Source organism: Poromitra crassiceps, assembly GCF_964638095.1.
Source record: "Poromitra crassiceps genome assembly, chromosome: 10".
In the NCBI taxonomy this organism is placed as follows: Eukaryota; Metazoa; Chordata; class Actinopteri; order Beryciformes; family Melamphaidae; genus Poromitra; species Poromitra crassiceps.
Window position 1 is genome coordinate 11,815,674 of NC_139631.1, and position 12,500 is coordinate 11,828,173.

Consider the following 12,500-nt stretch of genomic DNA (forward strand, 5'->3'; position numbering starts at 1 on the left):
GAGTGATAACGGATGAAGGATGAATTCTGGAGCACACGGCAATTTATTGTGGTGCAAACAGACATGACGTTTCGACACAGCAGTAGTGTCTTCCTCAGAGTCCGTTTTGACTCTGAGGAAGACATGACGGACACATGACGGATACATGACGGATAGATGACGGATATATGACGGATACATGATGGGGTACGTTTGTGTCAAATGAAGTCAGCGTGACACAATTAAAGTTTCCTTCACAAAGGTGCAGAAAGGTGTGAAGCTGTGAGACAGGGCTGGGAGCAGCCAGGCTGTTTTTATTTACTGTCAAGGCAGCAGGACAAAACTAAAGCAATCATGAGACAAATTAAACTAGGCTTTCAGAGAGCTGGTCCCTAGTTCAATTCACTTGCTCACTTTACACTTTACATACTTTACCCCAACAGAATCCACTTTCCATCTTTATTTAAAGGAACGGGAAATTCAAAATAAGAGCTGCAATAAGACTTCCTTCTGTTTCTGAATTGTGTATCTGAATTTTGATCAAGTCTTCCACAAGGCTAGGCCTGGGAATCGAGCTTGATTAACAAACAAACTTTGATTTCATCTCAATATTTATTATTATTATTAATCTAAATATTCATTTGTGTGCCCATGAAGCCATCCACGCTACACTTTGACTTCCCAGACAAGTCCCTCTTGTACTATGTCTACTTCAAACAGCCACACACAGCAGACATCTTGCCAGTCATCCTTCACATGCCAGCACTGCATAATACTCCAGAGTCTTACCTTTGATGCCAAACTTGGAGTTTCCTCCAAACTTGAGAATGACCAGCATTAAAAGGAAGCCAGTGAAGGCTACAGCAGCAATGCCGACCACCACGTACACCTGCATGAGGAGAGAGCAACGTTACCATCCAACTACTGACCAGGAGAGAGCAACGTTACCATCCAACTACTGACCAGGAGAGAGCAACGTTACCATCCAACTACTGACCAGGAGAGAGCAATGTTACCATCCAACTACTGACCAGGAGAGAGCAACGTTACCATCCAACTACTGACCAGGAGAAAGCAACGTTACCATCCAACTACTGACCAGGAGAGAGCAACGTTACCATCCAACTACTGACCAGGAGAGAGCAACGTTACCATCCAACTACTGACCAGGAGAGAGCAACGTTACCATCCAACTACTGACCAGGAGAGAGCAACGTTACCATCTAACTACTGACCAGGAGAGAGCAACGTTACCATCCAACTACTGACCAGGAGAGAGCAACGTTACCATCCAACTACTGACCAGGAGAGAGCAAGGTTACCATCCAACTACTGACCAGGAGAGAGCAAGGTTACCATCCAACTACTGACCAGGAGAGAGCAACGTTACCATCCAACTACTGACCAGGAGAGAGCAACGTTACCATCCAACTACTGACCAGGAGAGAGCAACTTTACCATCCAACTACTGACCAGGAGAGAGCAACGTTACCATCCAACTACTGACCAGGAGAGAGCAACGTTACCATCCAACTACTGACCAGGAGAGAGCAACGTTACCATCCAACTACTGACCAGGAGAGAGCAACGTTACCATCCAACTACTGACCAGGAGAGAGCAACGTTACCATCCAACTACTGACCAGGAGAGAGCAATGTTACCATCCAACTACTGACCAGGAGAGAGCAACGTTACCATCTAACTACTGACCAGGAGAGAGCAACGTTACAATCCAACTACTGACCAGGAGAGAGCAACGTTACCATCCAACTACTGACCAGGAGAGAGCAACGTTACCATCTAACTACTGACCAGGAGAGAGCAACGTTACCATCCAACTACTGACCAGGAGAGAGCAACGTTACCATCTAACTACTGACCAGGAGAGACCAACGTTACCATCCAACTACTGACCAGGAGAGAGCAACGTTACCATCTAACTACTGACCAGGAGAGAGCACCGTTACCATCCAACTACTGACCAGGAGAGAGCAACGTTACCATCCAACTACTGACCAGGAGAGAGCAACGTTACCATCCAACTACTGACCAGGAGAGAGCAACGTTACCATCCAACTACTGACCAGGAGAGAGCAACGTTACCATCCAACTACTGACCAGGAGAGAGCAACGTTACCATCTAACTACTGACCAGGAGAGAGCAACGTTACCATCCAACTACTGACCAGGAGAGAGCAACATTACCATCCAACTACTGACCAGACAGTTCAACCAAAGGATGCTTCTCCCCTTTCAGCTTGTTTGATTTGATTCAGCATCATTAGAGGCCTAGAGGCTTCAAACTATTCAGTATTTCACAAGAAGAAAAGGCAAACATTTGAGAAAAATCTGAACAATATAGACATCGTTCAGAGATTCAGAGTCGTAGTAAATATGCTTTTGTACTATCCCATTAATCTGAGGGAGGGCCACCGCTCAACCCAGCCAAGTCTCGGCCAAGGTGCTGGAAAAATAACTAGAGTTACAAATATAAAAGGAATTTCCGCACACTTGAATCTGTACAGATTCAAGTGTGCGGAAATTCCTTTTATATTTGTACTATCCCATTAAAAAAACATCTTGCGACGCTCCAAATGATCTCCTGACCCAAGGTTGAGTACCACTGCTTTAGAGTTTCATAGTAAAGAAAAGTAATCAATCCATCATCCATCGCAGGTGTCAGGAAGGACACTGTTTCTTTAACAGCAACACAAATATCTGACAACAGGTGCAAACAGGCAAAAACCAACAGAAGCCATCGGTAAAGAAACGGAGGAAAACGGGGCAAGATTGACTTACAGCGACTCTGTCCTCAGGTGGGTCTATAGGGGGACCGTCTGTTGACAGGAGAGAGATGGAGGCAGAGAGAGAGGGAGGGAGGGAGAGAGAGAGGGATGGAGAGAGAGAGAGGGAGAGAGGGATGGAGAGAGAGAGGGAGAGAGAGAGGGATGGAGAGAGAGAGAGGGAGAGAGGGAGGGATGGAGAGAGAGAGGGGGAGAGAGCGGGTGGGGGTGAGGCGGTAAATGCAGAAACAGCACTCACAAGAGGTGATTTGCAGTACAGGTGAAAAGAAGGAGAATGGTTTAACTCCATTTACTTCGGACATGCATGCTTGTTCATTTCCAGTGTATATAAATATTTCTAATACATGGTGATTTATTTATTGGCAGTCTCCTTCGTTTAAATTGAACAGCTTGCACACAGAGGCATTCTAATTCATGTTGAACTGATTCAGGCTGAAGTGATACAGTTTCACTCAACACAATCACACGTAGGAGGTATATGGCACTTTGTTGCTGTGTCATGTTTGTGATTGGGAGTGACTGGGGGGGGGGGGAACTGTGGTAATACCTGTGGTTGGGTCTGTAGGAGGGAGGAGGAGGACGAGCAGGAGCGAGAGAGGGTGAGAGAGAGAGGGAGGGAGAGAGAGAGAGAAAGAGAGAGGGAGAGAGAGAGAGAAATTAAAACTAAACACAAACTGTCATTTTCATCTCTAAGTGAAAATCCCTGTATTGGTATGCAATTCTAAAACTGAATTTTCCGACGCAATATCAAGGAGCAGAGGGAGCAGAGGATGAGGTGTGAAACAGAAGAAAAGATCCATGCAAACATACTCAAAACCTTGAAGTTGAAATTTAAGCTGTTGATCAAATTGAACCACAAAGTCTAACATTTGATGAAGATGTTTGACGTTATGACTCACCGTAATACAGGGGATCTGTCACAGCTTCTCGGCGTTAGGGCAGCAATGAAAAGATGAAAGACAAAATGACAAAATGTTCCTTTTGATAAAATGTTTCATGCTCTCTCTCTCACACACACACACACACACACACACACACACACACATTTCTAAGGCACAGTAGTACACCAGTTAAACAATAAAAGTTGTTAAGACTATTTTAAAGGGACACCGAAAAACAATGCTGACATCACCGTTCCACAACTTAACTCAAATCAACTCTCAATAACTGTCAAACTAAATGAATGTCTGCAAAACTGTTTACAGTTTTCAAATATGTGTGCGATCATGTGCAAAATAAATCAGCATTGTTTTTTTGTGTGAAGTGTCCCTTTAAGCGATTGATATCTGCCCATTATGAAACTGTATGCTAGCTTTACCACTCATAAGGAGAGAGCCAACTAAATAGCACCGTGTTGCTTCTCACCATCCCAGGGCTTGTGCATGAAGTGAGCTATGACGGCCTTCTGGTCCCGGCCGTACTCGTTGGTGGCCATCAGGGTGTACAGGCCGTTGTTGAGGTGTGTGGGGCTGTCCAGCTGCAGGCAGCCATGGTACTCTCTCTCCGTCACGTCGTGGATCATGGTCATGATGTAATCGCCCTCCAGCACCTCCTCGCCGTTCAGCAGCCACTGCAGCTGCGGCTCCGGGTTTCCTGCAAAACGTATCGCATGAAATTGCAAGATTAAAACAGACAAGCAAAGGCAATTACAACGTTCATAAAATAAAACATGTGCAAGTATGAAAGGAATCTGCTTCTACGTCTTGTTCGATTTATGAAAGTTCCAAGTGGAACAAGTTCCTTCCGTTTTTAATAGGTTGCAAATTACAAGACGTTGTGTAAAAATATTGCATCTCCTTTCTTACCCTCGCGGGTTGTTTTGTTGTTACTATATTGTAATTGTGCCAATGACAACATTCAGTATGCATATTTTACATGTTTTTTCACATGCAACAATAAATGTACTCCCTATGTTTTGATGTATTACTTGATATGAGTATAAATGTAATGAAAAGTTTATAAATTGAAGTGGACTAACAAAAAGTCATGGCGAATATTATCCAGCCTCCTTGCCGGTCTGCGGACCAAACCTGACAGACAAACAGACAGACTCTCACCTGAAACGCTGAAGGGGATGCACCAGTGATGGTCTGGGATCGCATCACTCAGCTTAGTGATGTTGGGAGCAGCTGGATGCAGAGGAGAGAAAAGATGGAGGAAAGATCACGTCAGTTTGAAAGAACAAGAAGATACAAGCAAACAAGATACAAGAAATGATATAAATCAAATCGAGGGGGAGGGGGCAGATTGTTGCCTGTAAATCTGCTCCTCTGGGTTCTGGGTCAGAACTTACAAAGTATATCCAGCAGCAGTGAAGACTCCTTCTCCCCCACAACGTTCTCAGCGCTACAGGTGATCTTGCTGTTGTGGTCCAGCGACGAAAGGTTGGACAGACGCAGCATCGACATCTGGCCCGACGTCTGGATCTGGATGAATAAACACATCTTGGTTTGGATGTATCTCTGGATGTACTTTTCTCCTAAAGAGGTGAATCTGCTGCCTATGTCAACACACAGCAGTTGATCATATGCAGGGCTTACTTGCTGAAAGTCTATATATTCCTTTAGGAAGGAGAAAGTTTTTACTGGTGATGTGATAAGACTGCCGTGACAAAATGTTTTCTCTGGAACGAATGCTGCAGGGATCATATGTGCCTCATAAATCTGAACAGACCTGGACAAACTAGTAGCAGAATAATGTTTTGGATATGCAAAGAACTGATGTGGCCACATTCAAGGCAGTTTACAGTAACTGTGTGTCAAAGACGAAACAACAACACCTCTGGCAGTCTATGAATATGAATAAATAGATAAATAGATTTAGACAAAGTGTGAATCATACTAAAATAGATGGTGCTACAGTAGTTTGGGTGACGTCTACAGTATTATCACCAGCATAATGCAGCATGAAACTATATGCATACAGTGTGTGTGTGTGTGTGTGTGTGTGTGTGTGTGTGTGTGTGTGTGTGTGTGTGTGTGTGTGTGTGTGTGTGTGTGTGTGTGTGTGTAGGAGAGAAACAGAGAGAGAGAGAGAGAGACCTAACCTCATAGTTGGTGACCAGGGGACTCATGTCCCATATAAGTTCAGGTGAGGGTACCCCAGAAGTGTTACAGGTCAGCACCACGTCTGCCCCATCCCTCACTGTCACCTTGGATGGGCTCAGGGTTGCCATGGGAACCCCTGCACGCAGCCCGGAAAAGGGGGAGGAGGGAGAGCAACGGAGAGAAGAGAGAGAAGGGACGGAGGGAGGGAGGAGGAAAGTGAAAAACGAGAGAAAAACAGACTTAGGATTCATGGTCAACTCTTGTCATTTTAGTTGAAACACAGTGTGTGTGTGTGTGTGCGTGCGTGCGTGCGTGTGCGTGTGTATACAGTACAGTGATGACCAGGAGATGACCTGAGCATGACCAATCAGGCTCAATCAGAGTCTTGCCACCCTTGTATCCCTGTCCAATAACATCCACCACAGTGAAGAAAGGAGAGGAGAGGAGAGGAGAGGAGAGGAGAGGAGAGGAGAGGAGAGGAGGGGAGAGGAGAGGAGAGGAGAGGAGAGGAGAGGAGAGGAGAGGAGAGGAGAGGAGAGGAGAGGAGAGGAGAGGAGAGGAGAGGAGAGGAGAGAGAAGAAGAAATGTGTGGACAGCTACTGCAGATCAAAACGGACAGATTCCTTATCGAGCCCTCTCCTCTTCCCTTCTCTCCCTCTTCCACCTCTTCTGTCCATCGCTAGAATGCTTATCAGCAGGACAACCCACTTATCACTACTGCAACCCACTCCATCACCCTGGACGTCGTAAAAAACAGTCATTTCAGTGGTGGCAGGCCGGCTGCCATATCAGAACCACATATCTTAACAGGCTCTCAGTAAATCAGCTTTCTACTGCTGCTACGTCTGCTGTCTGCAGATCACATTACACACACACACACATATACACACACACATACACACAACGCGCACGAACGCACGCACGCACGCACGCACGCACACACACACACACACACACACACACACATACACATAGGCACGCGCACGCACGCACGCGCACACACACACACACACACACACAGGCATGCTACAGTACATGAAGCCAAGCCATCCGTGACCAAGCTGTCATTATGAAGCCTACTTGGTTTTGATGTGAATGGGGTTGTTATGATGTGCATCCTGAACATGAACTCATACATAAAGAAATAAGTTCAATGTTGAATTATTCACAAGTGCACCTACAATAGCCATACTATGTAAATCTTTAGTCTGCTTTCATATGCAAGGCTTTTTAGGGCAAATTTGGGGCAAAGAATTTCAGATTTTTACCTCTGCCAAGGAGGTTGTGTTTTCGGTGCTGTTTGTCTCTTTGTTTGTTAGCAGGATTACAGGAAAACTACTGGGCCAATGTTCATATAACTTGGTGGGAGGGTGCAGCATGGGCCAGGGAACAATTGTTACAGTAAAATTATTGATTGATTGCTTATGATCTATGGCTCTTCTAAGATGGACTCTGCTCCATCATGCAGAGTCATTCCTGAAGGGAGATAACATAACACAATATATACATACATTTATTTTGTTATATTTTTTTACATGGTCGTCCTGAACATTAGTGACATACATACATGCAATCAATCAATAATTTTACTGTAACAGAACCCATTACATTTAGGAGTGGATCCATTCCGGCATGGGTTAAGGAATGGGGTGGGGCTAGGGAAAAGGGTCTGTAACTAGGGATAGGAAGGTCGTAGAGAGTCGGGATTCGAGGGGTGGGTAGGAGGGTGTCTAGGAGGCCATTTACACCTGGCATTAACATGTGTTTTCTGTGATCAGATTGCAATCAGATTGTATTTTATCACTTCAGCCTGATTCCATTTACACCTGGCGTTAACATGCGTTTTCTGCAATCTGATTGCAATCTGATTGCAGAAATGGTTGTCCTCTCAATGCGCATACAGTTGCTGTATCCAGATTGAGAGGACACATTGCATTTACACTTGTGTTCAATGTGTACACAATGCATCCCTGACCACCTCCGGAGGTGGTTTGGCTGATCAGATTGCAATCCTTCTTCAATGTGTTTTGGGGGTGTTTACACCTGGCATTTCATGTGATAAAACACAATCTGATTGCAATCTGATCACAGAAAACGCATGTTAACGCCAGGTGTAGACGGCCTCTATGTGTATCTGGGTGGTGGGAGGGGTGTGGTCAGGAAAGGGGCCTGGCTAGGGAGAAGGGGCCCTATAGGGATAGAAAGGTCATAGAGAGTCTGGGTTTGAGGGGTGGGTAGGGGGAGTGGCTAGGTGTATCTGGGTGGTGTGAGGGGGCGTGGTCAGGAAAGGGTAGGGGCCGGGCTAGGTTACAGTGGACACAGCTAAGGATAAGAAGGTCAGAAAGAGTCAGATTTGACACAGTCTTTTCTTTTTTATTAACATAATTCACAGGTTATTGTACACAATGACAAATAAGCCAGTTACATGAAAATATTATGAATTAATTTTGTATAGCATGGTTCTTTTATATTCTATAACACTATCCTTTTGCTTTGGCATCCTACTTTTATTCTTTTCTTTTCTTTTGCTCTGGCATCCTACCTGTTGTGCTGAGTCTGCTGGCACTGCTATCAGGAGGCTATCTCATCTTCAATCTGTTAAAAAGATCTCACTTTAGCTTTGCTAGATAGGCTATAGCGTGCCAAATGTTTCACACAGTTCTAGGGAGACAGAGGCCTCTGGAACGTTAGCCAACCTAAACCTACACTAGCTAAACCTTAAGAGATTTCAACTAGCTAACGTTACATAAATGTAGCGTAGGTCACAGAGCTTTTTGCCCTCCACCTCTGGTGGAGGCACAGTTAAACCAGCAGGTCTTCAGAGAAAAATACCTGTGCTGTTTTTTGCCCACAAATTAGATGTCGTTTCACAGTTACTCCTCCATTCATGATGCGTTTTCCACACCTAGTGCAGGCAATTTTTAGCACAAGTTGGAATATACCACTTGGACCGGTCTGGAAAAGCAGTGTAGCAATCCATTAGACAGAGCAAATATTTTTTAAATTCAATAATAGATTGAAAAGATTGATCGATTGAAGATTAAATATTACGTTTTTACTCAATTTTTACATTTAAAAGCGGTGAAAAGTAATTTCCAAGTTCAGGGGCATCGCCAGTCATTGCCCATTGCAGACACATGTAGCCCCAAATGTACCCCCCAAATGTGCATGTGCATCGTCAGCTTTAGACTACATGTAAGCTATTTCAGAATCAAGTTTGGGTTGCAACAGAAATTCCTACTTTCACAAAAAAGAAAAAAAGAAAAAAAAAGTGAACACAATTAATTAAATATGGAAAGATTTCGCTAGCTGGTCTGTCTGCTACAACACTGGGTTGATATGAGTGATGACATGGGAAGATTTCACTGTTCTGTGTGGCCAGGCTACAGCCCAATTGCAAACATATGGAAAATGCCATCAGTCAGTATCGGAGACAATCCAACAGAACAGTATAGTGTCAGAGGAATCCACATTCTTCAGTGCTGGCAAATGCAGAAAACAACCAATGTCCAACAATGGTTTGCACCTTAGTTACGGTAGCACCGTAGTTTAATTTACTTCCATTATTTCCTCCTCCTTTTTTGTTGGTTTGTTTGTTTGTTTGTTTGTCTACATGTTCTCTCATATTGCCAGGAGACATAATTGGCATTAATTACATATCAGGTCTTGCAATGTTTTCACTTGCAATATGAGAACACAAGCTTTAAACGTTTGCTCTGAGAGTTCCATTGTTTGGCAAAAGCAGATTTTTCATGCCTCAATAGAGATTCACCCCCCTCAGTATGCTTTGTACAACTTATCCATCCTCTATTTGGACAGGTTGTGATGACTGCTCACTCTGTGGTGACTGATGATGGGAAGCAGGTGGTAACTAGCAATCAGCACTAATGTGGCTCACCTGCATTAGCCCTATTTAATGCACTCTCGTTTAATTGAATGCACTCAGATTGCCTTGCTGAGACTTGAACACGCTGCCCTCTCTCCAGCCACAGACTATCTATCTATCTATCAGGCTGCTCAATGAGTTTGTTTGTCTGGAAAGTGCTGTCAACTCAGACTGTGTTGTCGTTTTGAACTGGACAGGAGTGGACTTTGCATTAGTATTGTTATTTCCTGTTGTGCTACCGCGACATCCAATTACCTGTCGGCTTCTGTTCATCCTTTGTGTCAGTAAAGACTTTAAAACGTTTCCCTTGTCTCTGTCTCTGCATCCTTGGGTCCAGCCTTTTATACAGGCATTAAACAGGTATTAATGGCTGCGTTTCCCAACAAAGAAGCTTCTTAAGGAGTTAAGAAGGAGTTAAGAAGGCTCCAAAGAAGTGTTTCCCAAACGCCTTCTTAACAGCCTTCTTAACACCGCTAAAGAAGGGTTCTGTGAAAGGTGCTATATAAATCCACAACATTCTTATTATAAAAGGAATCCATTCTGATTAGAGGAATATAGCCTACGTTAAAACATTTAAAACACAAGTAACCATATTACATAGAGGAGAGATTTTCAAGTGTTCCCCAATTTTAAACACTAAAGGGTACATGAAAGAAAGGAAAAAGGGAAAAACACAACAGTGTTTGCCTGTTTGCAACAGTCATTTTGTTACGAAGGTGTTAAGAATGCCTGGGGCTTCTTACAAAACCTTAACGAAAGATCATCTTAGGCTAAGAAGCAATCGGGAAACGCGTTGGCTTCGTTGGCTTCTTATGGGAGCCTTAAGAAGGGTCAAAGAAGCTTCTTAGCGCTAAGAAGCTTTTGGGAAACGCATGCCTTCTTAACGAAAGATCATCTTAGGCTAAGAAGCAATTGGGAAATGCGTTTGCTTCTTACGGGAGCCTTAAGAAGGGTTAAAGAAGCTTCTTAGCGCTAAGAAGCTTTTTGGAAACGCAGCCATTAGTGTATACAGTAGCTTGTCTGACTGCCTGGAAGCAGGCTGCAGGTCTAAGCTCTGCCATTGGTGCCGACCATTTCAGTCGACAGCGGAAGAAAGTCCCTTTCCGCTCCCTGCAGGCTCTGCCATTGGCTGCGACCGGCTGCGACCATTTATGGATTTCCTGCGTGTCGCTCTCAAATGCCTCCGCCGCTGTGAAACAACGCTAGATCGTTGCTACACGCTGAAAATGGCAAGTTTTGATGAAGATTTGGTTTGTGCAAAACAGGCCTGCTTGGTACTTTCGGTCGATGGTTGTAAAGATGACAGAGCCCTTTTCCCCTGCTAGACCAGAGTGAAAGTAAAAGCAGCCAGACTCTCTCCTGCGCGGGTACAGCGCGAAACGGAGATAGTCTGGCAAGCGAGACTAGTGTACAGCTGACTGAATGTGCTTAATAAAGATGAAGACTGTTTTTTTATACTGTTTTTTTTCAGCAGTGTAGGAACTTACGAACACAGTATGAAGGACATGTCTCTGTGACATGCTGAACTGCGTGGTGACAATAAAGCACATTTGAAGAGTAAAAACATTTACTGTTCTCCGGGTAGAAACTTCAGCACAATTATGCTACAGTACATGATGACAGGTCACGGTGTTATTACCCTCAGCCTCAGCACTTGTTATAAGCCACAATAGGGACCTGAATGAAACATATCGATGTTTAGAGTAGGCTTATTGTGCAGCAGTCCAGCCTTGGCCAGCACAGAGACAGACAGTGTGATGTCTGATTAAAGGCAGAACCAGACAAAACATGTAATAGAACAAACACACAACGCAAAATCTGTCCCCGAGTCTGTCTGTTGTTCAAGCAGTGGTGAAAGCAGGGAGACTGTCGATGACATCTGAAAGAGATTCACACAACGCTGTCTGGACAAAGGAGAGAGCGAGCGCGAGATGAGAGAAAGGAGAGAAAGAGAGGCGAGACTGAGAGAAAAGCGTTTCCTTTGTGTCAGCACGGCTGCCGGCTGAATCTAGAACCTGTTATAGATTATTGATTTATGGTGCAGAATTGCAGTCTGATCAATTGCAGTTACCTCTGCTTTACTTATTCGAATGCATATGAATATGGAGTCATGATCCACTTCATATTCCTAAATTCCTAAAGTGGCACGAAGGGTCCTGGACCCCTTGTACAGGCCAGGGTGCCATGAAAAGGGCCGGGGCCACAGCAACCAGACAGCTGAAGAAAGTTCATCTGAAGGAGAGGAGGAGAGAGGAGACAAGAGCAGGCAGCAATGGCTGCTTCTGCTTGCTTTAATACTGTAGGAAACTGGGCCCACTTTACAGGAGCCCATATACTGTAGGACGTGATAAGAACATGTGGTTAGAACAGCTAGGAAAATAAACAGCATATACCCACAGCCGGCTGAACACAGAAGTCCTCTCCTAAAGGGGGACTAGACAGACGGCTTGCTATGCAGCTCTTCTGAGGGCTAAGAGAAACAAGTCAGAGGTAATAAATTGTACCTATCTCCTAAAAGGGGAACTGTCTCTGGCAAAAGCACAGCCTGAGGTTGCTAATGCAGATGGCCTTTTCATGTTCCATTTGCTGCCTGTTTGTTCAGCACTTTGTGACTTAAAGGTTATTAGTTTATTGTGTCTTGTTATTACTGTGCTGCTCTCCAAAACGGTAAGCCACTGACTGTGTTGCTCTCCCCCTGAGTCTGGGTGTGGGAAATTAACATTAAGATTCAAAGAAGAAGAAGAAATATATTGTTGTTATAAGAGACTGCTGGTGTAATTATC

The 12,500-nt window shown here is 44.3% G+C and overlaps 1 protein-coding gene across 1 annotated transcript in view; it reads right to left on the bottom strand.

Annotated features, from left to right (window-relative positions):
* The window catches only part of ntrk2a (neurotrophic tyrosine kinase, receptor, type 2a), a gene marked incomplete at both ends in the record, with an annotated part of 98,902 nt that overhangs the window by 73,702 nt on the left and 12,700 nt on the right, over positions 1-12,500 (bottom strand). The window contains 8 exons of the mRNA XM_083644183.1: positions 769-868; positions 2,780-2,817; positions 3,332-3,343; positions 3,684-3,710; positions 4,150-4,377; positions 4,842-4,913; positions 5,078-5,210; positions 5,831-5,967. Coding sequence (XP_083500309.1) covers positions 769-868; positions 2,780-2,817; positions 3,332-3,343; positions 3,684-3,710; positions 4,150-4,377; positions 4,842-4,913; positions 5,078-5,210; positions 5,831-5,967 — 747 coding nt within the window. The remainder of the gene's footprint in view (positions 1-768; positions 869-2,779; positions 2,818-3,331; positions 3,344-3,683; positions 3,711-4,149; positions 4,378-4,841; positions 4,914-5,077; positions 5,211-5,830; positions 5,968-12,500) is intronic.